General features: G+C 57.8%; 4 protein-coding genes across 4 annotated transcripts; 2 read left to right on the top strand and 2 right to left on the bottom strand.

Moving 5' to 3' along the window:
- Positions 1–143: 143 nt before the first annotated feature.
- Positions 144–1886, top strand: PTSG_04075 (uncharacterized protein). The gene has a single exon (XM_004994914.1). It carries the CDS (start codon positions 304–306, stop codon positions 1543–1545), a length of 1242 nt encoding a protein of 413 aa, XP_004994971.1. The 5' UTR covers positions 144–303; the 3' UTR covers positions 1546–1886.
- Positions 1887–2077: 191 nt separating this feature from the next.
- Positions 2078–5884, bottom strand: PTSG_04076 (Cdc25b protein). Its single transcript, XM_004994915.1, has 3 exons — positions 5264–5884; positions 4972–5055; positions 2078–4807 (listed from the first exon to the last, which is right to left on the bottom strand). The coding sequence occupies exons 1-3, from the start codon at positions 5620–5622 to the stop codon at positions 2884–2886; spliced, it is 2367 nt and encodes a 788-aa protein (XP_004994972.1). The 5' UTR covers positions 5623–5884; the 3' UTR covers positions 2078–2883.
- A 2496-nt stretch (positions 5885–8380) lies between these two features.
- PTSG_04077 (uncharacterized protein) lies at positions 8381–17446 on the bottom strand. Its single transcript, XM_004994916.1, has 19 exons — positions 15383–17446; positions 14502–15135; positions 13932–14195; positions 13662–13726; positions 13465–13540; positions 13252–13307; positions 12918–13038; positions 12673–12743; positions 12299–12413; positions 11771–12175; positions 11354–11483; positions 10938–11124; positions 10658–10717; positions 10500–10562; positions 10143–10250; positions 9849–9942; positions 9502–9585; positions 9041–9136; positions 8381–8740 (listed from the first exon to the last, which is right to left on the bottom strand). The coding sequence occupies exons 1-19, from the start codon at positions 17372–17374 to the stop codon at positions 8673–8675; spliced, it is 4689 nt and encodes a 1562-aa protein (XP_004994973.1). The 5' UTR covers positions 17375–17446; the 3' UTR covers positions 8381–8672.
- A 170-nt stretch (positions 17447–17616) lies between these two features.
- On the top strand, positions 17617–26096 carry PTSG_04078 (uncharacterized protein). Its single transcript, XM_004994917.1, has 14 exons — positions 17617–17881; positions 18161–18217; positions 18439–18466; positions 18582–18664; positions 18841–18888; positions 19109–19261; positions 19566–19695; positions 19837–19882; positions 20053–20110; positions 20278–21125; positions 21348–24440; positions 24676–24773; positions 24969–25203; positions 25464–26096. The coding sequence occupies exons 1-14, from the start codon at positions 17875–17877 to the stop codon at positions 25548–25550; spliced, it is 4971 nt and encodes a 1656-aa protein (XP_004994974.1). The 5' UTR covers positions 17617–17874; the 3' UTR covers positions 25551–26096.
- The last annotated feature ends 15 nt before the right edge of the window (positions 26097–26111 follow it).

Consider the following 26111-nt stretch of genomic DNA (forward strand, 5'->3'; position numbering starts at 1 on the left):
GCGTGTGATGTGTGTGCGTGTGGACGCGTGTGCACAGTGGAGCAAGAACGCTGCCTTGCGTGCGTGCTCACTTGCTTGCTTGCTTGCTTGCCGCCTCGTCTTTTGCCCTTCCTTCCGTTGATGAGTCATCGTCATTCACCATCGAAAGAAAGCACAAGCGAAGACAACCACCCTCATTCCACGCAAGACGCACCACACACAACACCACACACGCGCGATCACCTCGGTATCATTTCTCCACCCCCCCCCCCCCACACACACACGCACACGCACACACACACGCACGCACAAGGTACCACCACGATGGCGCCCTCTGGCCGTATGGTGATGATGGCGGGCATGGCTGCGCTTGTAGTTGTGCTGGCGTGCCTGCCGCAGCACGGATTGGCAAGCATCGGCGCGTGCACGCGCGTGCAGAACGGCGCTGATATCCAGGGCGGCAAGACCTGCCACCTGTCGCCGCTCGCTCAGCAGGCTGGCGCCAACAAGTTCGCCTGCGCATGCAACGCATCCTCTGCCGGCCAAAACCAGCTCAACAACACGCTCTACCTCGCCCCGGGCGACGTGGGCCAGCCAGTCATCACCTGGGTCAACGCGCAGCTGACCGATGCCGACATTGTGCTCACCACGCAGGACGCAGGCAAGGACCCCGTGACGGCGCAGACCGGTGGCAACTTTGCCTACATCAGCAACCCGCTTGGGCCCGAGTACATCTGGTACAGCGCACAGACGCACTTCACGAACAAAAGCACCAGCTTGATGCAGGTCGAGGCAGGGTACACGCGCTGCACAACCCTCATCCTCGACACTACGGTGAGCCTGCCCTGGAACAACGATACCTCGTCGGACGTCCTGCTCAAGTTCCATGTGGAGCCCCCCTTCCCGCTCGGTATCATCACGACCATGACCAGCAGCGTGACCCTGACAGACAACACGCGCACGTGGCATTTCAGGGACGTGCCCGCGTACGATCGCTCGTTTGGCGGATACGTGCAGCCAACGTGCACTCACGTCACGGCCACCATCCTCAATTCGCTTGTCCTCAACGGCGGCCGCGGCACGCCGTGCATGAACAGCACGACAACAACCTTCTTCCTTGCCACGGCGCCCGCATCTGTCACCACCATCAACGTCACGTCCATCGAGGCATCGCGCGTGTCTGCGTGGTGGACGGTGCCCCGTACCGGCGGCTGCAACATCACCCACTACAACGTCAGCGTGTACGAGGCCGCCACGCCGCACCTGCGCCTGCTTGCCACCAACACCACCACCATTACCAACGCCACGCTTGCGCTCCCCGGCGCGATTGAGTTTGCCGTGAACCAGAACTACTTCATCACCGTCTCCGCCTGCACGCAGGTCGGGTGTGGCGTCGACGGGCAGGTCAGCTTCCACTACGAGCCCAGCAACGGCAACAAGAACCCCTCGCCCATCACTGGCGCCATCATCGGCGGCGTGCTTGGTGGCGCCGCCTTGATTGGCCTCATCTTGCTCGCCGTTAAGCACGCGCGCGGCACTCGCTCCGGTTACTCCCCCATTTCCTGATCCATCACATGTGTGTGTGTGTGTGTGAGTGTGTGTGTGCGCGCGTGTGTGTGTAAGTGTGTGTGTGTGTGTAAGTGTGTGTGTGTGTGTAAGTGTGTGTGTGTGTGTAAGTGTGTGTGTGTAAGTGTTCCTTTGTTACGCGAGCGCGTCTGTCTGTTTGATTGTGCGTGTGTGCGTGTGTGTTTGTTCGCTTGACTGTGTCTCTGCGACTGTGACTGCCTCCGCCTGTCACTGCGTGTGCCCCTGCCTTGCCGCTGAGTTGCCTGTGTTCTCATGTTCACGCTGGTGAATGCTTCCTTGCCCTTGACGTACTCGAGCAAATACACGAAACACACGCGCGACATGGCGCCTTCCTTATGAAACGCAAGGCCTCATCCACATCAAGCAAACATGAACAAAGGCCCACGTACACTCCTTCCCCTCCCCTGTCACATTTATCTCATTATGCCTTCTTGCTAGCACTGTGAAGAGAGCTGCGCAGTTTAGTTGTAACGATGCGACGAAACCCAAGGCGCCGCAGGCGCAAACAGATGGCAATGAACCGAGTGAAAGAAGGGGGGGGGGGGAGGGCGGTGAGGACACGCTGTCGACAAACGACAGACAAACCACCACCACCACCACCACCACCACAAGACGCACATTAGATTGGCGCTCAACTGGACTGGTGAGAAAAGATGACCAATACGACACAAGGCGCACGAAATGCACCACGCGCGCCGCAATTAGACACACACACACACATACACAATGGTCGACGAGACATAATGACAACCACCACCACCACCAAAAGAACAACACATCTCTTAAAAAAATACTGCAGTTACGGAAAAGACCTGGTCACCAACAGCACAAGACGCCTACAACCAAGAAGGGCTCACATCACACGATCAAGTGAAAAGAGTCAGAGGGGAGGGGAGGGGAGGGGAGAGACCAGGGCGCCTTTGCACAGCGAGCATAGAGGCACACTGCAAAAGGATTTTGAGGTTGATTAACACTCAAGGGACGCACAGGGCATCCCAACGGCAGTACAATACACAATACATAAACACACAAGCACACAAAAATCACATACGCTGACGCAACCCAAATACATAAGGGGGGCGTCCAACAATCACGCAGCACATACAATACACAAAGACACAGTACCGGAACCCCACATGCCAGGACACGCCGTGGAACCCGACACATGCTCATCAGAGCAGCGCAAGAGAGAAAGAAAAAGCAGCAACAGCAGCAGCAGCAGTAACCGTGACGACTACAATGTATCGTGACCCTCAAAAGTGCTGCAGTCACCACCATCACCATTATCACCAACATATCGCCACGGGCAGCAGTTAGCTAGGCGGGCTGGCCACCGCACGACTGGCGCCGGTACGCGTCGGCAACGGACGTCTTGTTCTGCCGCGCGTCGCGGACGCTGGCATTGAGCGTGGTCTGGGCCTGGCGCCGCTGCTGCTCGTACCGCTCCGCAAACATGGTGCAGTAGCCGCCGCTGTTGGTGCAGTGCTGCGGGTACGCCTCGTGGAACGCCTTGTACCCGCCCTTGAGCACATACATCTCCGGGTAGATGAGGTGCGGGTAGTGCTCCTGGTTGATGAGCCGGTCCATGTCGCGCATGTACTCAAACTGGCTTGGTGCGCGGTGCGAGCTAAACTCGCAGTGGAAGACAATGACGGTGCGCCGGTGCGCCCGGCGGCCGGTGATGGCCTCGGGGTGCATGAAAAACTCAAGCACTTCGTTGCGGCGCCACAGGTTGTGCGCGCCGCGAATGTGGCCGCCCTCAAACTCAAACCCAAACCGGCAGTCGACAATGTACACCTGGTCAATGGCGTGGTTGTACTTGCCGTCAAGCACGTCGTTGAGCACGTCACACGTGATGATATACCCGGGCTTGTCTGCGTTCTGCCTGCAAGGCAGAATGCGCGGCGGGTTGCTGCCTTCCAGAGCGCTGGTGTTGCCGCCAGCAGGATTGACGCTCGCATGCCCATCGCCACCATCGCCAGCACTGTTCATCGGCAGCTGCGCTGGGTTGGTGTTTTCCTTGGTTGTGGTGTCGACCACGTGCTGCGATGGCGATCGGAAGTGGCAGTCGCTCGCCTCGCCCTCGGCAAACCCGGTGCTGCCAGCACTCGCGGTGGCTGTGACGGTGGTCGCTGATGCCACTGTGGCGGTGGCAGTGCGGGTGTGTCCTGAAGAGGTGGTGGTTGCCAGCGTGGCCGACGCTGCCGAGCGCACGACAGCCTCGCTGGCAAGAGCCGGGCTGGACCCACTGTCACAACGCATGCGCAGGGTGCGGGCAACCTGCTTCCCTGTGGGGAGGGCGCGCCGTGCACGTGCAAACGACGCCAGCGCCGACTCTGTCGCCGTCGCGCACGAAAACGCAGACGAGTCGGAGCAGCTGCGCAGCAGTGGAGCGCGCCGCTGATGCTGCTGGTGGGCAGCAGTTGATGATGATGACGACGTCGTCGCGGGCGCAGGCGCTGTCGTGGTGGCATCCATGGCATTGGTGCACAACTGCTGGTGCTGGTGCTGTTGGGAGTGGGAATGGGAGTGGAGGGCGCGGTACTGGGAGTGGTTCTGCTGCGGCGTCTCGTCGAGGCTGAGCGAGACGCAGGGCTGCGCAGCTGTTGGCGGGGGCGACGAGTTACGCGAGGCGAGCACGGCTGGCGAGTTGGCCATGAGCGGGGACGGCTGGTCCGGGGTTGGCGACAGGCGCCCGCTTGTGTCCTCCTCGGGGATGGCGTCTCCAAGCAGCGTCCACCCCAGCGCCGTAGAGGGTCGCGTGGCCACCCCAGCGCCGTTGAAGCTGCTGCTGGTGCGCTTTGGCTGGACAACGTCGACGTGGGTGCTGTAAAAGTCTGTGCCAGAGGCAATGGAGTGGGAGCGCTCCCTGAGGGCGGTACTTCCCAGACGGCGCGGCGGTGTCATGGCCCAGTCAAACGTCGTTTGCAGGTGCAGTGGCGAGATGGGCGATGCGCGCGGACTCGGAGACGCGCAGCTGCGGCGGCGGGCGACTTTGCGCCGGGAGCGCCGCGTGGGGGTGGCGGCAGGGGCCGCTGACGCGTGGCGCGGAGGGGTGGTGCAGCCGGAGGTGGACGCAGCGTCACGCACAGAGGCCACAGTGGCAGAGCCACGACGGCTGGCGCGGTGGTGCTTTGGCTTGGTGCGTGACGATGGTGTGGTGGTGGTCCTTGGCGTGGCCATGGCGGGCGACGCAGGTGTTGCATCCGAGCACGTGCGCGTCAGACGAGGCGCAAACACACTGCAAGCAAACACACCGGCCGCAATTCAAGGTTGGGGGGGGGGGGGGAGAGGCAAGAGCATCGAGGTGAGCAACGGTGCGTGCGAGGGTGCGTGTGCGTGTGCGTGTGTGTGTGTGTGAATTGAGTGCAAAGCGCAGTGTCTCATGTGGATCCAGGAACAAACCTCTGCAAGTCGTCGTCTTCTTCGTCTTCGTCACGGCACATGCGCTGTGTCGCGTGCTCCAGGTCAGACATGGCTGAAATTGATCTGAGGAAACCGAATAACAAAAGCGTAACAAAGAGGTCAGACGTCAGGCGTGAGGTCCAACCCAGAACCTGCAGCGAGCGTGGGCGCACGCACACAAGGACAAACACACACACACATCCGCACATACACTCGCACAAGACACACATACAGGCGCTCGCACACAAAACGTAGAGGCATCCACACAGCTCGCTTGCAAGGCAAGGCGCACCTGGTGCGGCGGATGGATTGCTGGGAAGATTGGGGGCTGTCTGTGGGTTCGGGTTGCGACGCAGCGTCGTACTCGTCGTGCTGATGGTGCTCAAAGGCCTGGCCAAAAAAGTGATGCGAGTCGTTGGGGTTGTTGGAGCGGCATGGGTCGTGAGGCGTGGGCGGCGTGCCTGTGTTGGCGCTGGTTGACTCGTCTTCCGGGCTGACGGGACGAAATGGATTGATTGTGAAAGGATAATCATGCACGGGCTTTGTGGACTGCTGCTGAGCGCACCACATGTGCTCGTGGTGATGGTGCATGTGCATGGCGGTTGGATCGGCACTGAGCGCGGGTGAAGACGTGGCAGGGTGGAGCGCCATCTTGCTTGGCCTGGGCGGGGTGGATGTTGGCGTGGAGGATAATTGCGGGGTGGCACACGTGCGCGCTGGAGACGCGCAGATGGTGTCGGTAGAGTGTGGGTGCTTGGCGGGGGAGGATCGCGAGGCGAGCGCAAAGGCCTTGGCTGACGCTGAAGGTGCTGCTGGCTGAGAGGTGGCACGGTGGTTGGAAGGGGAAATGTCGAGGATGGGGCGCTTGTGTGGTTGATGGTAGGTCGAGGAGGAGGAGGAGGAGGAGGAGGAGGAGGAGGAGGAGGAGGAGGAGGAGGAGGAAGTCACAGATGTCAATGTTGGTGTCGATGAAGAAGCCAGCAAGGCTGTTCGTAGTGTTGCAGCTGATGGGGTTGTTGGAAGGGTGCGGCGACGAAGGATTGGTCTGTGGTTGATCCTCGCTCCTGCAAGTGTTCGGAACCGAGACTCCTGTCGCTGAGAGGCCGCGTTTGCGTGCATGGCCCGGGCAAAGGCATGGTAGATGTCAGACATGATGGCAAGTTGACCAACGTAGCTCGTGTGCGATGGGTGTAATGTGGTGTGCGTGTGCGTGTGTGGTTCGCCGCCGCTCGTGTGTAGGCGAAGGAAAAGAGGTAATGGAAGACGGAGAAGGAGAGTGAGAGGACGAGAGGGGTATGGAGAATGGTGTTGTTGATAGAGAAAGAGGGGAGAGGCGCATGCAGTTGAGGGGAATGGAAGAGGGTGGTTGGCGCGCCAAAAGCCGAACCACCTTCCCTCTCAATCACACAAACGCGCACTCACGACTGCACGGTGAACACCGAAGAGACCAACGACAAAGGAGGGAGAGGAGCAAGCGCGCAAAGCAAAACCAGGGCGGAGGAAAGCAAACGGCGCGCTGCGTCAATCGATACACAGTGGTGGGTGGTGGCAGTGGAGGGCAAGAAAGGAATGATGACCCGGCGTGTGCGTGCGTGTGGCTGGTTCGCAAACGCTGGGCCGGTCAACGTGCGGTTGTTGTGTGGAGTACAGTCAGACAACGAGTTTGGCTGTGCACACCGCAAACAAAAGGTAAGGAATGTGCGGGGGTTGCGGGGGGGCAAGTGGTGCGGAAACTGTGCAGGGGACGAAGCGAGGAGAATCTCTGCTGCGAGCACGATCACACACACTTGCTTGTGCCTCGCGTGTGCGGTGCCACGTAACAACAACAAAGCAAGGACAGTCAGTGGGAAGGGAGACGAGAGAAGAAAAAAAACAAATGATGGTGATGGAAGACGAAAAGTTGCGGCACAGTGACCAGTTCACGGGTGAGTGTCCGGCAAAGTCACGACCAGAACAACCGGGCAGATGAGACGGATTTGGCGCGCCGTGCAGAAGATCGTTTGATCAAAGGGGAGGTGGGAAAATTGCGAAAGGATGGCAAGAGACAGCAGAGGGTTTCATGATGTTCGGGTGGTGGTGGCGTGGCTTGCTCTCTCTTGTGTCTGTTTGTGCGTTGTTTGTTCATGTGTGCTGTCTGTGTGTGTGTGTGTGTGTGTGTGTGTGTGTGTGTGTGTGTGTGGTTATGCAGAGGGTCGAGCGGTGCGTTGCAGTGCCAAGCGATGGCAAGGGGGCCACCAACCTGTGTGAAGGTGTTCCCTTGGTGCTTGTTGTGTGGGTATGGACAGTCGAGGTGGCGTCTCTGTTGGTGCCGTGATGTTGTTTGGATGTTGATGGGGAAGGTGGCAGTGCAAGGCACGACGAAGGAAGGACAGCAGCAGATGGAATTCGAAACGGAGGATGAGAGTGAGCGACGATGTGTGCGGTGGGCCGGGTGATGTGCTGCTGCTGCTGCTGCTGCTGCTGCTGATGATGATGATGACGATGATGATGTGTGTGTGTGAGCTGCTGATGCAGCGTGGGTGTAACACAACACACGCGGGATCCCAAAAAACAACACACGCATCCCACGATGCCATCCATATCGAAAACCGACAATGCAGCAGCAGTGCAGCATCCAAGGCAACCAACAACACCTTACCGTGCTGGCTTTGCTGTGCTGCAGTGTGGAAGAGCAAGGGGGGAAGAGGAAAATGTCGCGAGTTGCTCACACGCGTGTGGTGGTGGGTCGTGTACGTAATAACAAAAGAGGAAAAAGAGAGAGAGAGAGAGAGAGAGAGAGAGAGAGAGAGAGAGAGAGAGAGAGAGAGAGAGAGAGAGAGACAGCACAATGGACGCAAGGAGACCAACCACTTGCTCCACACACACACACCGCGACTCCTGCTGTGGTGTCGACGTGGGTGCCGTGGTGGTGTGCGTGCGAGCGTGCAGTGTTGTTTGTGTGCGCTACAGTCTCACAAAACACACGCACACGCACACACGCACACGCTGAGAGAAACCCAAACGTGCGAGTGTGCACACACACGCAAACACAAACAACAAGTACACAACGGGGACCCCGCGAAGGCAAATCAGTACAGCTAGCCAGCCTAACGTGGACTTTTGGGGGGGGGTCTCGATGTGCGAGGCGTGGTTGGGAGTTGCGAAGCTTTTCGCCCACAAGCCAACCGTGCTGTGTCCCACTGCCACACAAACCGCACACAACCACAACCAACAACCAAACCTCGCACACTGCAAACACAAGCGAGAAGTGTGTGTGGCAGTAGGAAACAACAACGAGAATAAGGGGGCAACACAGCAAAACAACACACAACAGCAAGCGTGAAGCTGCCGTTCCGTTATTTGTGTGTGCAGTGGCCAAATTGCTTTTGCTTGATGGACAAACGACAGTGGCGAATGCCCTTTTCAAAAATCGGAATGTTGTTTATATCTTCGCACAACTATGGGGATTCGCACCAAATGTCCGGTGCCGCCAACAGTTTGAATGCGACCATGACAGGAAATCAGCGCGTGCGAGTGCTTGCTTCTGTACTTGATTGCACGTGCTGTGTGCGTGCGGTTTCGTCCCATGTGCACGCGGGGCTTTGAAAATGGTGGCGACACACACACACACACACACGCACGAAAAAGCCCAAGCAAACCCAAGCGGCGCGACAGATCGGACGATGAAAGGTCGCGCCATTATCATGGCTTGCGCTGCACCATCAAAACCCGAACAGAAGCCGCAGGTCATTGAGGCGCTCCCGCCGTTTCGCGTCCATTTCGCCACCACCTGCGCGTGGGAAAAAGCACAACGCAGAGAGCGAGCCACATAAGCAAAGCCGAACAGAAAAAAAGGAGCACAGGCAAACGGAAGAGTGACAGCGTCAACAACTTGCGTCAGAACCACCGCGCGAAACGATCATCCCAGCCTACATGCACCATTGCCGTCCACACAAACACAAACACGAACAAAATGGCGCGACACGTGCGAGCGTTGGCCAAAGAAGCAAAACAAGCAAGCAAAGGTCGAACGACATGAAGACAATGAGTGCATCATGTCGTGCGAGTCGTTGTTGCAGTGGAAACGCACCGCTTGTTGCTGTGCCTGTGATGGACGATGACGAGGCGAGCGCGCTTTGCACAAGCTGGCACTTTTTCGCCTGCAGCACACGAATCCTTTCCTCCACTTTTTGTTGTTTGTTTTTGTGTGGTTTGGTGGTTTGTTTGTGGCAGATGTTTTGGTGGTGTGTGACATGACGTGACAATCCATCGCAAGGACAGCAGGAGTGGCCATGGACATGAGTCAAGATGAGCGTTCAAAGTGAGAGTGAGCAAGATGATGATTTGAGGGTGGACAGCAATATGCCGCAAAGGTTTTGGTTGGCTCTGATTGGCGGGTTGGTTGGCGGTGGGTGGGGTGTGGTCGGGGCGTGTTGGCGCGGGTTGGCGCGCATGGCAGGGATGGCAACGAATAGCCCAGCAGCCAACCAACCAACCAACCAGCCAACCAGCCAACCAGCCAAGCAATAGCCAAGCAACCAGCCAGCGCACCTGTTCCCAGCATGATGAAGCGCTTGACGCAGACGGGCTTGTCCTGGCCAATCCGGTGTACGCGGTCAATCGCTTGCTCCTCCACTGTGCCACATGGGCACGGGCATGCGTGAAAGATGGGTGAGGTGGTGAGGGGGGGGGAAGAGATGAGGGGGTGAGAGGAAGGGAAGGTGACGGGTGAGGGCAAGGCATATGTGACAGTGAGAACACACAGACAGCGCACGATGCGCGCATACACACACATATGCACAAGATGCACATGCACAAGATGCGCATCGACACAAGCTTCCTCCCTCCCCCCTTTCAATCAACACACACACACTCCGCGTGCTTCCTTTGGTGACAACCTGAAGGGTTCCACCATGGATCCATGAGCATGACGTGCGATGCCGCCGTCAGGTTCAGGCCAACGCCGCCAGACCGAAGCGTGATCAGAAACACCTGCCCAAAAGCAACAACGCAACAACATAGTAACAGCAAGTCAGCGGTGGCCGTCTGCACCTTTGACGGTGTACAGTGCAAAGGAAACACGTGTACACAACACGCAAACAAACAGTACACACAAATGCCAGCATTCGCACACACACACACACACACACAACGCAAACAAACAGTAAACACACGCACACACACACACACACCGTGCACGTCGGGTCTGATTTGAAGGTGGCGAGGGCGCGGGAACGCTCCTGTTGCGACATGCTGCCGTCCAGCCGCGCCGTCGTGTACCCGCCCGACTCAACCGCCCGCTGCCGTGTGCATGTCATCGGGGTGTGAGCGTGGAACGCTGCGGCACCCGTGGGTCGCAACAACAGGATTCCACAAACAACTGCAAAAGCAATTGCGCAAACAATGGCACAAGGATTCTACAAACGACACACACACACACACACACACACACACACACACACACACACACACACACACACACACACACACACACACACACACACACACACACACACACACGCGCGCGCGCGCGCGTAGGTGCGGCAGACCTGGATCAAGTCCAGCATGGATGTCCATTGCGAAAACACAATACACTTGTTGCTTTCATCCTCCTATTCAAGCGCGCACATGTATCCACACGCGTGTAAGGAAGGATCCCAAAAGGACGCCGCACACACACATACACACACACATGCACAGTGGTTACCTGGCGCATGGCTTTGATTTCAGAGAGAAGCGCACGAATCTTCGTCGAATACTTGAAGGGCTGCATGTGCACACACGCACGCAATCAAAGATCGCACCAGTACACAGCGTAAGCTGATGCATTCTGCAAGCGTGCACACAGAGAGACAGAGAGAGACAGAGACAGAGAGAGACAGAGAGAGACAGACAGAGACAGACAGAGAGAGAGAGAGAGAGAGAGAGGTGTCACACACCCACACCCACCCACACACACACACACACACACATACACACCCACACACCTCCGAAGGGTCTGAGGAATGAACAACACTGGCAATGCCGGTTGTGGGTGGTGCGTGTGCTGTTGAGGAGTTGTCTTGGCGACCACGACCACTGCCACCACTGCTCATGCTGCTGTGCGTGCCGTGTGCGATGCTGGCAAGCTCATCCACACGCACAGCCTTCCGGCAAACGGGACACTGCCCAAACCTGACAGTGTGTGTTTGAATATGGATGTACAGGAGTTTGGATACGCCAGCAAGGGTGGCTGGGTGAGATTGTTCCATGAGGAATACAAAGCCTCAATCAGGCAACTTGCAAACAATGCAGTTGTCAACATCACGGTACACACACACACACACACATACACACACACACACACACACACACACACACACACACACACACACACACACACACACACACACACAGAACCGACCTGGCGACGACATCACGAAGGCAGGAGGCACAGCCGACGTGGAGGCAGGGCGTGACAACGGGGGAGTCGATTGTGTCCAAGCAGATGCAGCACTCGCTGGAGGCATCCGGCGCCTTGCTCCCAGCACCTGCTGGACACGGATGGGGTTGCATTGCTTGTTCAGGTACGGGAAGTTTGGGAATTCAGTCAAACGCAGTGCGCACGTGTATCCATATGACACCAACGCATGATCACAACAGCAATCACCAACAAATAAAACCACCCAACACAACACAACACAACACAACACAACACAACACAACACAACACAACACAACACAACACAACACAACACAACACAACACAACACAACACAACACAACACAACGGACAACGCATTAACTCCAAGTGCACGCCACCAGATTCACCACCACGCACTTTGCAGCAGCGCGGTAAGTTCCTTGCGCTTGTTGCTCGCGTACTCCAGCTTCCGTGACGCTGTCATCGCTGCTGCTGTTGCTGATGATGATGATGATGACGTCGACGGCTGCTCGTAGGCGATGGGCGTCGTTGTGGCCGTTGCTGGTGCTGCTGTACCACGCACCAGAGGCGGCGAAGTGCTCTTGCGTGCTGGCAGTATTGTCCCATTCGATACCGCATCGGCCGCTTGCTTGGATACACCACCCTTGGCCACGGAGCCACCATCACGGTGACCGCCATTGTCATCGTCATCGTCGTCATCATGGAGCAGGGCGTTGGCAGTGGAGGTGGCTGTTGGTTCGTCGGTGGCGAGGTACGCGTCAAGCAGCGCCTCAATGTCGCTGAAGGTCCGCGCAGCAACACCTGGGGCAGTGGCAGTGGCAGTGGCAGTGGCAATGTGGGTGGTGGTAATGTGGTGTCTCCATTCATCCACACGCATGTACGCACACACACACACACCAACATCAAACAAAACAATTGCAGTACCTGCTGTTGGGCGCTGTTTGTCTGCTGGGGCGTCGCGAAGAGTAAGGAGCGGGTGGTCGCAGGCCTGGCGGAGGCGAAGCAGCAGCTCGAGGATGTTCGTGTAGTTCGAGAACACCTGATACACCACCCCACACCCAAACAAACCAAACACAAAAACAAACAATAACAACAACAACAACAAGAGAATGCACAGTTGGTAGTCATGGTGTTAGGGGATGACAGTGAAACGGGTTGATGTCGCGCATATCTGTGCAACCCGACGCTTGTATGTATGTGTGTGCGTGTGTGTATGTGTATGTGTGTGTGTGTGGGTGTGTGTGTGTGTGTGTGTGTGTGTGTGTGTGTGTGTGTGTGTGTGTGTGTGTGTGGCTGACCTTGCCCGTGGCTTCAAATTCCCTGAATTTCTTCTTTGAACGCATTAGGATGGCCTCGTAGAATTCGCGTTCTGGCATCAGCAGAGGTTGTGAGGCAAAGAGGGAGATACACAGACAACGCATCGAGAACATGTGCTTGCGTGTGCATTCAGTTCAATTCGCAACGACAACACGAGTGAAACGCCCACGTGTCACATGTCACACGCACACACATCCAACACACATACATCACGCAGTGCGCTCACCAGCGGGGGACATTGAGAGTTCGCGGACGGTTGAGTTGCTGGATGGGAGCGAGAGGATGGGACGGCCGTGTCTGTCCTTTGTTGTCTTCGTCCGGCGGAGAAGAATCGGCTGAAGGACCATCTGTACATGCGCACGCGGTCGTGTGTTTGCGTTTGCACGTGAGCGTGTGTGTGTGAGCGTGTGTGTGTGTTGTGTGTTGTGCGTGCGTGTGTGTGTATGTGTGTGTGTAGATGTGCGTGGGTATGTAGGTGTGCGTGGGTATGCAGGCGTACAACTGTGCGTGGGTATGAGCATGAGTGCTGAGTTGTGGCGGCTGTGCGGTTTCGTTGTCACCTGCAATCGCTCCACGGCTCGATCCTCGTCCTCGCTGAAAATGCTTTGAATGTGCTCTGGACAGGCACCATCACATCAAAGGAATGTCACGCGGAACGAATGCATCTTGACAAAGCGCATTCTTCTCACGTAACACAGCACAGCACACCAACACGGCGCAACTGTGCACACACACACACACGCACACGCACACACACAGGGCGGCCAGCGCACCTCTCCAAACGCCCCATGAGCACCACGGCTCGAGGTGAAGAAACTTCAGCAGCGAAAACACATCTTCCAAGTGATTCTGCAAACACATCAAACCAACGGACATCACGTCAGCAACAGTGTTCTTCTCGATCCCCGCACGCATGCAAGAAGACAACACATCAAAGAAGGCACGAAACTGCACACGCACACACACGTACCTGGATTGGTGTTCCTGTCATTGCCCACCGGCGCTGGGCGCTCAGCCGGTAGCACGCCTTGGCACCTGATGCAACAAGTTGACAAATGCAAACGGTCAGCAGTCTCAGACCTTGCGTCGTGGCACCAATGCATACACACAAACAAACAACAAACAAACAAACAAACAAACAAACAAACAAACAAACAAACAAACAAACAAACAAACAAACAAACAAACAAACAAACAAACAAACAAACAAACAAACAAACAAACAACACCACAAGCCCACCGATGGTGCTGCGGTTCTTGATCAGGTGTGCTTCGTCCAGAATGATGCGCCAGAAGTGGAACGAAAACAGCGTCAACGTGTCATCATCATCATCATCATCGTCATCAGCAGTGGCTTTGATTCCATCGCTTTCACCACCGCCGCGGCGTGGCAGCTGCTGCTGCTGTAAAGATGATGATGATGATGACGTTGATGATGATGATGATGATGCAGTTGTCTTCGCTTGCCCATTTATCACGCGAAGGCTTTCCGACGTGGCAATGCCTGAAGACACGCACACATCACGCACACGAGCACGCAATGATCCTGGTGAGCAGGGCTGTGCTTCCACGGCAACCGTATGGTGTTTTCACACACATGAAACACCTCAATCTTAAAATAACAACGTCGCTTAGACTACACTTAAACACGCACACTCTTACACGCGCACGCGCATGCAATTTCAAATGTAAGTTCACGCACACACATGCACACAAGCACACAAACACACACACACGTGCACGCACGCACGCACACACACACATGCACACACATGCACACACACACACGAACACACAAACACACACGGACCGTAGGTTGTGATGATAATGTCTGCGTCGCCAGCCGCTGCTGCCGTGAGATTTCGGGAGCGGTTTGCTCCATAGTAGAGCAGCACGCGCGCACGTGTGAGGTGGCGCTTGCACTCCTCCTCCCACTGCGACACCAGCGACATGGGGCACACAATCAGCGTCGCACCACACGGCACCCTGCCATTCACACGCACACCTGAACTCTGCCGTGGCTGCTGCCGTTGCTGATGCTGGTGGAGGTGGCCGCTGCAATCGCTTGAAGCATGACCGCCTCTCGCATCCCCCATGTCCACAATGCTTTCATTACCATCCTCGTCATCCTCGTCATTGTCACAGTCCATTGCGCCACTGCCCTCCAGTGCAGCCACGTACCCGTCCAAATCCAACGCCCCACCGTGTCCTCGCGTCGTCACTGTCTTCCTTCTTCTCCCGTCCGAAGACACCTTGACTGTCACACTTGCATTCAAACCGGTATTGCTGCTTCCAGTGCCCTTGCTCGTGCTTGCTGCGATGCCGTTCCTGCCACCTGCGCCGGTGGCGCTGACTGCACGCATGTCGCGCTTGATGTCGAGGAAGGAATCGGTTGGCGGCAGGCTGCTGATCAGCGCCAGCGCTTGCACCGTCTTTCCAAGACCCTGTGTGGCAGAGTTGAAAGGTGATGGATGTGATGAGAGAGATGGACGCGTGCATGCCAAAGAACACGAACACGAACACGCACACACACACGCGCGCACATCGTCACACACACACACATCGTCACACACACATCGTCACACACACACACACACACACACACACACACACACACACACACACACACACACACACACACACACACACACAGTCCAGTCCAGCACCACCAGCAGCGAGCGGCGTTGTTACCATGGCGTCTGCGAGGATGCCGCCACGAAACTGCTCCGAAGCAGGCGGAAACACGGAGGTGAGAACACACAGGCTGTCGCTCCAGTAGAGGGGCGTGCCGTCCGGAAACGCCAGCTGCTTGTACATGGGGTGCAGCTGGTCTTTGCTCTTGGCAGAGGATCGCGTCAGCTCCTCCCGCTCAATCATCCATCCTAGCGCCTGCTTCTGGTACGACCGCAGCTGGCACGTCATGGCCCCGGCCTTCGGCTCCACCTCCTCCAGCGTCGCGTCAACCTGGCCCATGCGGTCGCACACGTACTCCAGGTCCCGCAGGCCTTCCTCGTCCTCCGCATCACTGCGTGTGTCTGCGTCCCCTTGCCGGCCTGCTTCCTCCCCACTGCCACCACCACCAACACCACCACTACTACTGCTACCACCATTCTCGCCGCTGCCAGCCAAGGGGCTTGCGTTGGCGTCGGTCAGGCCGACAGCGGCCAGGCACGAGCGCAGCGACACCCGCAGTGCGTCCTTCACATCGTCGTCGTCATCATCAAACGCACCTGCACCTGGGTGCGTGTCTTCTGCCACCATGACTGCTGCATCATCACCAACTTCGCCAGCGCCAGCGCCACCCTTGCTGCTGCTGCTGCTGCCGGCACTGCTCGCGGATTCTGGCGCGGGTGACCGCTGTGCAAATGTTCGCGGCAGCCGGGAGAACCAGCGGTGGTTTGCCAGCACCGTCACCGTCATAATCACGGGCTCACGCGGCGACAGCGTGCGTGGGGCGTACACGCACTTGCCTTCGAGCCGAATGGCGTTGCTTGCAAGCAGCGGCGTGGCCCAGCGGCACACGTCCAGGGGCAGCCGCCCAAGATCGCGCCGGTCGTGCTGGAAGCGAATGGATATGTCGTCGCGCTTGCCCTGTTGCTGTGTGTGCTGCTGCTGTTGGCTTGCGCGCGAAGCTTTGCGTTTCGCTCCCTTGCCGCGGGTCTTTGGTTTGGTCACTGTGCGCAGGGCTGTGCTGCTGGTGCCCATGGCGCGGGTGAGCGTGATAGCGTCACCGCACGTGAGCGCGTGCCGGGTGAGGGTGCGCGAAGGGAAGGCGGCAACTGTAAACTCGCCCAGGCGCTTTGGCCAGCCTGCAGGCTGCACCGTGGGCCAGGCCACGCCACGGAACTTGGACAGCGGCACAGTCTGCGCACGGCTGCGCTTTGCTGCGGGTGCACCTCCGGAGGAACACAGGCCTGCATACTCGCCCGTGTGCGACCGCTTGGGGGTGTTCGATTCACCGCGGTGGGACTGCGCTGCTGCTGATGCTGCTGCTGCTGCTGCTGCTGCTGCTGCTGCTGATGATGATGATGATGATGATGATGATGATGATGATGTTGGTGGCGCTGAAGTTGCTGCCTGTGCGGTGTGCGTCGCCGAGGTGGCGTCCTTGACGGAAGCCAACGGCGCATCCTGACGCTGTGAGTAAGTGGGCAGTGGAACGTCTTCAAAGCGGTGGGTGTGCGCGTTGCTGCTGCTATTGCTGCTATTGCTGGTGGAGCTTAATGTACGTGCGGCTGTGCCACCACCAGCTGCTGGGCTGGCATTGTCGCCATGTCCAGTTGATTCTCCATCGTTGCCAGCATCGTCAGCGTCGTCATCGCTGTCGAGAACAAGGACCACGTCGCTCGTGCTTGGCTTGTTGAACCCGCTGTTGCCGCATGCATTCGTGGGCTTCTGACCTTTTGCTGGCACGGCTGTACCAGGACCATCCAAGATGATGGGAGCAGACGAGGGCGGCGGTGCCGCTTGCTGCTGCGCCTGCTGCGACTGCTGTTGTTGCTGCTGTGGCTGTCGTTGTTGTGGTTGAATACGGACGAGGTGTGGCCGGAACGATGCCGGTCTTGGCGAGCGACACAAGGTGCACTTGACCAACTGTGCGTTGTTCAGGAGTGTGCACGCTTCGCACTGCCACTGTGACAGCGCCGTTCCTTCCGCCAGCTTCTTCCTACTCAGCATCGACATGGCATCTGCATCTGCATCTGCGCGCGCGCGCGTGTGTGTGTGTGTATGTGTGTGTGTGTGTGTGTGTGTGTTGTGTGTGTGTGTGTGTGTGTGTGTGTGTGTGTGTGTGTGTGTGTGTGTGCGTGCGTGTGTTTGTTTGGCGCGAAACCTTCCTCTTCCTCTTTGGAATCGTGCTTGCTTGTGCAAAACACGTCTGACAACAATAAATGGGCGAAACCAAAAAAAATTCAAAGAAGCGCGGGCCGCGAAAGACGAAGAAGAGGCAGCATTGTTGTTGGTGGGCACAACACAACACACAACACCAACCTTGCTTGCTTGCTTGCTTGTCTCGTGTTGCCTGTGTGTTTGCCTGTGCACTTGTGTGTTTGTTGTGCTCACCTGCCCGGACGTGCACGGCTTTGCCCGTGCTGTGGACCTAGGCTGTCGTTAACAAGAGGGGGAAGGAAGTGCACACGCGTGAACAGTGAGAGACTTGGCCAAAGGAAGGATTCACAGTCACCATGACCGGTAGGTGCTGGCTTGGAATGGTGTGGTTGTTGGTTGGTGTGGTTGGTTGCTGTGGTTGGTTGCTGTTGTTGTCTCATGTGACACTCGTGTGCAACGTGATGTGATGCATGCGTGACACCTTGGTACTTGTTCGTTGTTCATGCCCTGTTTGGTGCTTGTTGGTTTCGGTGTTGTGATTGTGTGTGTGTGTGTCTGACTGCCTGTCTGTGTGTCTGACTGCCTGTCTGTCTGTCTGTGGACTCACATCTTCTTGATGTGCCACTCGCGCATGCATAACAGACAACGACGGTGACGGAGCTGCGTTCTCCGCTGACGATGGCAGCAGCGTTCGACTGCGTGAGTTCGCAGCGCGCTTGCCCTTGCGTGTAAACGAGCAATTCTTGTGTACATGCTGTGTGCTACGCACACACACACACACATTCCCACGTCGAGCACACACACACACACACTGTTCTGCACCCTGACACACTGACACACACACACACATACACACACGCACACACGCACACACACTCTCTCTCTCACACACACGCATGCACATATACACCGTTGTACAGGCCCCAAGCGTCTTTCTATGGCGGACACGTACGTTGTTGTATCTTTGGTGACATGCTTGCGCCTCTTGCGACAACTGCACGGCTGTATTTCCTTCCCCCTGCTTGTGTGTCATTCACCAACCTGTGCCGTGTCTTGCCAGCAGCTACCTGCCGGAGCAGCAGCGCGACACGCTGCAGCAGGAACGCCTTGCAGCATACCGTGAAGACCTTGCCGAGTGGCTCGCAGGTGCGCTGCAATGTCCGTCTGTGTTTGTGTGTGCACGCGCGCGCGTGTGTGCGTGTGTTTGTGTTGGAAACGAACCCTATGCACAATCGCACTTGCACATGAGTGTGTGCGCGCGCGCTTCCACAAGCCCCTTCTCATTCCATAAGCTGTCTGCCTGTGACAATGGTATTCTTCAGGGCTGTTCCACATGAACATTACCTCTGACACAATCATGACGGACCTTGGTATGCACACAAGCGCAGAGCACTGCCTGTTGCTCGAGACTTGCATGTCGCCTGCGTGATTACACGCACACACACACACACACGCAAGTGCACGCACACACAAGTGCACGCACACACAAGTGCACGCACACACAAACACACACCCTCCCACTTCCAACGCTTAAAACAATGCAAAGCCACACTAGCGCGCTCACATTGCACCTGTGTCCGTGCTGTGCAGACAACGGCACGGTGCTGTGTCAGTTGGCGGGGCTGATTGAAAAGGGAGAAAAAGAAGGCTCCTCCATCGTCAACAGCAGCGTTGTTCGCGATAACATGGGGAAGCCATCCTACACACCAGCGCCAACAACATACATGCGCCGCGCTGCGTCTGGTACGCCAGTGTGTGTGTGTGTGTATGTGTGTGTGCTGTGTGTGTGTGCGTGTCTGCCTGCCTCTGTGTGTATGTGTGCGTGTCTGCCTGCCTGCCTCTGTGCGTGTGTGTCTGCCTGCCTGTGTGTGTGTGTGTGTGTGTGTGTGTGTGTGTGTGTGTGTGTGTGTGTGTGTGTGTGATATGACTGTATCTCTGCTCCTCGTGCAGCCCTTTCTCTTCTCTCTTCCTTTGCCTTCGACTCGCATCCACTGTAGCCAACACCTGTCACAATCACCACCACCATCATCATCATCACCACCACCAGGGTCGTTTCAAGCACGCGACAACGTGTGCCGGTTCATTGAATGGCTCAAGGGTGTTGGCGTTGCGGACTCTGTCCTCTTTGAAGCATCCGATCTCGTCGACCACAAGAACGACAAAAACGTCCTCTACAGGTGTGTGTGTGCGTGTGTGTGTTGTGAGGAGTGACAGTGGTGGTGTTCAGTATCGCGATACCAGACACATCTTACATGTCGCAACGAACATGCCTCATTCATGCCCCTTCCTCTCTCCACAAACCAACACAAACACCACAGTCTGATGGAGTTGGCGCGAATTCAGAAAGCCGTCGCCCCGCCCATGGTGAGCAGCGCACAAATGCACACACACACACGCAAACGCAGAAAAGCACACACACGCGCGCGCATGCACACACATGCACATGTACACACATGATGCACACATACGTACACAGATATGTACAGCATGCCCATTTCCTCATGTCCTCGTGCACGGACATGCACACAATTCAGCTTGTTGAGATTGAACGGAACATTGACAGGATGGGAAGCAACTTCAAGCTCACCGACGGTACGGAACATGCCTAGTCCAGTTGCTCGCATACGAACGTACTCACATACACATATGCACACACACATGCACACACACACATGCACACACACACACGCTCACTCACAACATGCACACGCTCACTCACACACACTCACACACACACTCACACACACACAACCTGGCAGAGGAAGAGCTTGGGCTTGAGCACGACATCGCCATGATCCTGAAGAAGACGAAGAAGGAGTACCTGGTACCGCAGCGCGTTGGGCCTGGCGAGTACAGGTTTGGGCACATTGGCCCCTTCAAGGTGGCCAAGCTGCGCCGCCACGTCATGGTTCGCCTGCCAAACACGTGGGATACGCTGGAGCACGTGTTGTACGTGTACGACCCAACCCCGACATCGCGTGTTCGTCGCAGAAACAGCCAGGTGATGGACGTGGTGGAGGACAAGGAGCGTGAACTGAGCATTGCGGCGGCGCTTGCGCGGCGACACAGCAGACAGGGGTCTGTATCCGATGCCCCCACGCCCATGCGCCGGTTGTCCAAGCACAACTCGATTGAGGAGCTGAGCGAGGATGCCAACGACCTGAATGCACTGCGCAAGCGCCTGGCTGAGCTGGAGGAGGCATTGGCACGCACCACGACAGAGGTCAAGGCCCTGGTGGACGAGCGAACGAAACTGCAGAAGATGTACGACGAAGAGAAGGCGCGAACGAGCGAACTTGAGGCTGAGCTGCAGGAGGCGGCAGCTAGCCAGGGCGATCAGGCCTCGCTCCAACGCGAACTGCACACGCTGCGAGACATGAACAACGACCTGAAGAAGAAGGTGTCAGACATGTCGGATGCAGTGCAGGCATCAGATTACTTCAAGGGCGAGATGGAACGGCTGCGGCTGGAGGTGAAGCATCTCTCTGAGCGCCACGAACGCGAACTCAACTCGCGGGTGGCGCAGGCTGGCACGGCCGCCACCAAACGCATGAAGGAGCTGGAGAAGGAGATGGACAGTCTTCGCGAGCAGCTTGCCCTCGCTCAGGTGCAAAAAGAAACTGCGTGACTGTTTGTGCGCGTGTGTCTGTCTCTGTCTCTGTGTTTGTGCGCGTGTGTCTGTGCGTGCGTGCGTATGTGCGTATGCGTACATGTGTGTGGATAAAGCATATTTGATCGCTTGTCTGTTTGTGTGTGCGCGCAAACCGCGCCATTTTCTCACCCACCCCAATCTTGCACAACCACAACAAACAACACACACACACAACAGCAAGCGGCAGATGCCCATCAGGACGAGGTGCAGAAAGTGCGCGACGTGTACGAGGCGAAGCTGAAGGAGGCCACAGCGAGCGCAGACGCGTACACGCAGGAGCTGGAGCAAGAGCACGAGAAGGAGGTGGGTGATCTGGAGGAGGAGCTGGCACAGCTGCGGAAGCAAATGGAGGAGGCGGTCGCAGCCGCGCGTGCGGAGATGCAGGCAAGCACAGACGCCCTCTTGGAAGAGCAAAACGCCAAACACGAGAAAGAGAAGAGCGTGCTGGAGGCACACCTGCATGAGCAGCAGGACGAACAGCAGCGGGTGTTGAGCGAGCACCGCGCTGAGCGCGATCGCCTCAGCCAGGCGCTCTCTGCTGCTGAGAAGGAGGCGGAGACAGCGAAGAAGCAAGCAGAGGAGCATGCTGCTGGGGGCGATACAGTCCGGCAGGAGCTCAACGCAGAGCGCGCGGCCAAGCAGTCGCTCGAGGACGAATTGCAAGAGCTTCGCGAGCAGCTGGAGGCCTTGAAGCAGCGGCATGCGCAAGAACTCGCCCGCGTCAAGGAGGAGGCTGCACAGCAGCTGCAGCAAGCACAGGCCGACCATGCACAGGCCCTTGCCACTGCCCGCGACGAAGCAGAACGCACACGCAAGGAGGAGGTAGCAAAGGCCAAGGAAGAAGCAGCCGCAGCGATGGCAGCTGCGCAGGCGAAGCACGAGGACGCCCTGGCAGCCGTCAACGCGCAGCTGGAGACAAGGGACGCAGAGGCAAACAAGCTCTCGGAAGCCGTGACTGCCGCAGAAAACGACAGGCGGGACATGGGCGCCCAGGTGGACGCGCTCACACAGGAGAAGCAGCAGCTTGAGGCGAAGGTGGCCCAGGCAAACACGCAGGCAGAGACGCTGCAGGCTGCGCTGGCCGACCGCGAGCGCGAGCTGAAGGAACAGCGCGGCGCACTCGCAGCGGCGCGCACGCAGGCGGAGGAAGCGACAGAGGAGGCTCGCAAGCAGCGCGAGGCTGGCGAGGTGCTTGCAGGCAAACTCGCCGAGGCAGAGGAGCGGGCACGCGAGGCCGAGCTGGCCAAGGCCACCGCCGCCGCCACTGTGGAAGCGCGAGACCAGGAGCTGGAGACGAGCAAAGCAGCACACGAGGAGGAGCTGGCCAAGCTGCGCGCTGCGCTCGCTGACGACGCGGACAAGCGGGCCGGGGCGCTGGCGGCAGAGCTGGAGGAGGCAAAGGCTGCCGGTGAGGAGGAGAGGAAGCGCGTGCTCGCTGCGCAGAAGGAGACCCAGGAGGTGGAGGAGCAGCTGGCAGCGGCGCAACACGACCTGCAGAGCGCCAGGAGCAAACTCGACTTGTTGGAGTTGCAGCAGCGGGAGGGCGCGGAGCAGGCCGAGCAGACCAAGTCGAGCCTGGAAGCGCGCGTGCGGGACTTGGAGCAGCAGCTGCTGGATCAGGAGCACGCAGCGCAAGAGAAGCTGGAGACGGCGGAAACGCACCTGCGGTCCACGCTGGAGACCGAGCGCAGCCACTACGACACGGAGGTGGCCCGCTTGCGTGAGCAGCTGGAGGAGGCTCGCACGGCCGCCGCAACCACACGCGCGCAGGTGGAGGAGGAGACGGCAAGCAAGCTTGAGGACGCGCAGCGCAAGTTGGAGAGCGTGGAGACGCTGGCGGCCTCGCGCAAGGAGCGCTACGACAACGAGGTGAAGCTGCTGCGGCTGCGGTGCATGGAGGCCGAGCGTAAGGAGAGCTCAGCACGCCTGGAGCGGGACATGCTGTCGCAGAAGATGGCTGCACTGCAGGCGCGCAAGGAGGAGCTTGAGGCCGAGCTCGACACCAAGACGAGCGCGCACCGCCTCAAGGTGGAGGACCTGCAGCGGCGCGTGTCTGAGGCGGAGACGGAGGCCCGTGATCGCGCGGTTGCAAATGCGTCGCTGCTGCGGCGGTTCAGGGAGATGTCGCTGTCGAACCTGCGCCCGGAGGACGTGGATCTCATCTGTGTGCAGGACGAAGAGGCGCGAGCAGCAAACAAGCGGCGGCTACAGGCGCGCATGGAGCTGGAGGAAGCAGAGGGCCAGCTGGAGGCAGCGCGAAAGGAAGACGCAGAGCACCAGACTCCCGGCACGCGCCAGGCTGTGGAGGACGCACGCGTGCGGCAGCAGCAGGCGCAGGGGCGGTTGCAGCAGGCGGAGATTGCGTTCCACTCTGCTGCGGAGCGCGCACTGCGACGCCTGCGGGAGGAGGAGGAGGCGAAAGAGCAAGAGGCTGGGGAGGCCTTTGGTGCCGACAGCGGCAGCGCAGCACGCGAGGAGATGCTGCTGCGCGCACACGCAGACGCGCAGCTGGAGATTGCGCGGCTGGACCGCGAGCTCAACTCATCGCGCCGGTCGGCGGAGGACGCGGCGGCCGACCAGATTATGGCGTTGCGGCTGGAGCACAGCAGCAAAATCAAGGAGCTGTCTGACCAGCGGGCAGCTGACCAGCGCCGCTTGCAGGACTTGCAGTCGCTTGTGGATGAGCTGCGCGCACAGCTGGACGAGCGGGCGCGTGGCGGTGATGGTCACGATGGCGGTGCACACCACGGCGAGGCAGCGACTACGAGCAAGGAGCGCAAGCTGTTTGAGAGCGTGGCGGAGTGGGTGAACCTGCTGCTGGAGACGGATCTGACGGCAGACACGCTGATTGACGAGCTGCGCGACGGGAAGCTGCTGTGCCAGCTGGCCAACATCGTTGATGAGGTGGAGGAGAAGCTGCGAGAGCTTGAAGCGGAGCAGGGCCCAAGCGACGAGGTCGTCATTACACGCGAGTGCCAGGACATCACGTCGTTCATCCGTGAACGCGATTTGCTTGAGGTGCAGTACCTGGAGGAAGCCGAGCCAGGGAACGAGGCTGCCCTCAGCAACATCCGCGCATTTATCGAGTGGGCGCAGTGCCTTGGCATCAAATACCCGTCCGTGTTTGAGGAGGAGGATCTGGTGCACGATGAGGACCATCGCCAAGTTGTCACGGGCATCATGGATGTTGCGTATCGCGTTCGTGGTCTGCCGCTTCCGCACGAGGTCGAAGACCACCGCGCAACAGCAGAGCCAATCCGCCTCCCAAGCGTACGTTGTTGCTTGCGTGTGTGTTTGTGCGCGTGTGCTTGTGTGCGTGTGGTGTGTGTGTTTGTGTATATGTGTGTGCATGTGTGTGTGTGTGCGCGCGTATGTGTGTGTATTCGTGCACGTGTGCGTACCTGTGTGTGTGTGTGTGCGTGTGTGTTGTGCCCTTTTTGCTTGCACACTGCTGCTCACCATCGCCTTCCCCTCTTGTCGTCTCACACCACTCCCCGCCATGCAGGAGTCTGGATCGTACACACATGTTCAGGGCGATGATGTCGACGAACGCGTGGCAGAGGTCCTCAACTTTGTTCCGCAAATGAAATCAAAGCTGAAGCGGTACGTGTGTGTGTGTGTGTGTCTGTCTGTCTGTCTGTCTGTCTGTCTGTGTGCATGCGTGAATTCTTGTGTGTGTGTGTGTGTGTGTGTGTGCATGCGTGAATTCCCCTGTGTGTTTCTGGGTGTGTGTCCGTCGCTCCTTCTGCTGTAGCACATGTATCATGGCTCACACTCCTCTTCCCCTCCCCAATGCAGCGTGTCCAAGGGCAAGTATCAGCTTGGCAACGAGAAGCGGCTGCTGCTGATGCGTGTGCTGCGGGACAAGGTGATGGTGCGCGTTGGTGGCGGCTGGATGGACCTTGAGGAGTATCTTGTGAAGCATGCGGAACGCTCCAACGCCAGGAAGGACTACGGTGAACAGGCCCAGGCGACTGTGCAGGACATTCTCAAGTCCACTGGCGGCCCAGGCCTCTGCAGCACGCGCACCAAGGTGGGGGTGATGGCCTGGGATTGCGAGCGCATCTGTTGTTGGCTGTACCTTGTTGTTGGTTGCGGTGGGTGTTTCTAACTACAGAACCTGTTGCCTCTTTGAAGTGTGTGTCATCAGCCTTGTTCGTCACCATATGTCTCATCACCCACATTTGTGACAACACACACACACACACGGCGTGTATCACCACCACACACATATCCTCACGCGCGCGCGCACGCACATTCACGTTCACGTATGCATGCACACGTCATCCACAGGTTCCCCAGCGCTCACCACGCAATCGTCTTCGCAAAGCGCGAGCGAGTCGAGCAAGCGACAGTGCGCGTTCCACCCCACACAAGTGATGTTTTCCATTGGCGGACCCTGTTGTTCACTATCATTCGTTTAGCTGCTTGAACCCATGCTTCATCCTACTTTGTACAACCCAAGTTTTATGTGTGTGTGTGTGTGTCTGTCTGTCTGTGTGTCTGTGTGTCTGTGTGTGTGTGTGTGTGTGGTTGTACTTGTTGTGACTGTCGCTAGATTATACACTTGAGTGATTCCCCGCGTTGCAGTTGTACTTGAAATCGCCTCCTCGTTGTTCACTGGTTTTTGCTGCTCTTCCATGTTGTCGTGCTGTCGTCTGGCATCCCCGTTGTTTCACCTGATGACTTGTTGCTGACTTGCTCCCTTTGTCTGCCTCCGCATCTTGTGTTATGCACATGCGAAGTTGCTTCTGTTGTCTGTGTCCTTGTTTCTTTTTCTTTTTTTTTTTTGCTGCTCATGCTTGTCACGTGTTGATGCTACCTGAAGCAAGCCGCATGCATCCTCTTGCCGTTTGCTTCTTGCTTGTTCGCTCCTGTACACAGAGAGAACCACAGTTTGTGATAGGGAAGCACACAAAAACGCAGCGTGCCAACAGCGGG

The sequence above is a fragment of the Salpingoeca rosetta genome, assembly GCF_000188695.1.
Source record: "Salpingoeca rosetta unplaced genomic scaffold supercont1.9, whole genome shotgun sequence".
NCBI classification, from domain to species: domain Eukaryota; class Choanoflagellata; order Craspedida; family Salpingoecidae; genus Salpingoeca; species Salpingoeca rosetta.

Bases quoted from the DNA above. Each gene is read 5' to 3' on its own strand.
- PTSG_04076 (XM_004994915.1), bottom strand. From the start codon at position 5,622: ATGGCGCTCCACCCTGCCACGTCTTCACCCGCGCTCAGTGCCGATCCA. The intron at 5,056-5,263 runs GTGCGCCTTGCC...CGGTTTCCTCAG, and splicing joins CAATCCATCCGCCGCACCAG to ATCAATTTCAGCCATGTCTG. The intron at 4,808-4,971 runs GTTTGTTCCTGG...GTTTGCTTGCAG, and splicing joins GAAGACGACGACTTGCAGAG to TGTGTTTGCGCCTCGTCTGA.
- PTSG_04078 (XM_004994917.1), top strand. The intron at 19,696-19,836 runs GTGTGTGTGTGC...CAAACACCACAG, and splicing joins GACAAAAACGTCCTCTACAG to TCTGATGGAGTTGGCGCGAA. The intron at 25,204-25,463 runs GTGGGGGTGATG...CGTCATCCACAG, and splicing joins TCTGCAGCACGCGCACCAAG to GTTCCCCAGCGCTCACCACG.
- PTSG_04075 (XM_004994914.1), top strand. From the start codon at position 304: ATGGCGCCCTCTGGCCGTATGGTGATGATGGCGGGCATGGCTGCGCTT.
- PTSG_04077 (XM_004994916.1), bottom strand. From the start codon at position 17,374: ATGTCGATGCTGAGTAGGAAGAAGCTGGCGGAAGGAACGGCGCTGTCA. The intron at 11,484-11,770 runs GTGCGTGGTGGT...ATCCGTGTCCAG, and splicing joins ACTTACCGCGCTGCTGCAAA to CAGGTGCTGGGAGCAAGGCG. The intron at 9,943-10,142 runs GTGTGTGTGTGT...GCTTTTGGGCAG, and splicing joins AATCAGACCCGACGTGCACG to GTGTTTCTGATCACGCTTCG.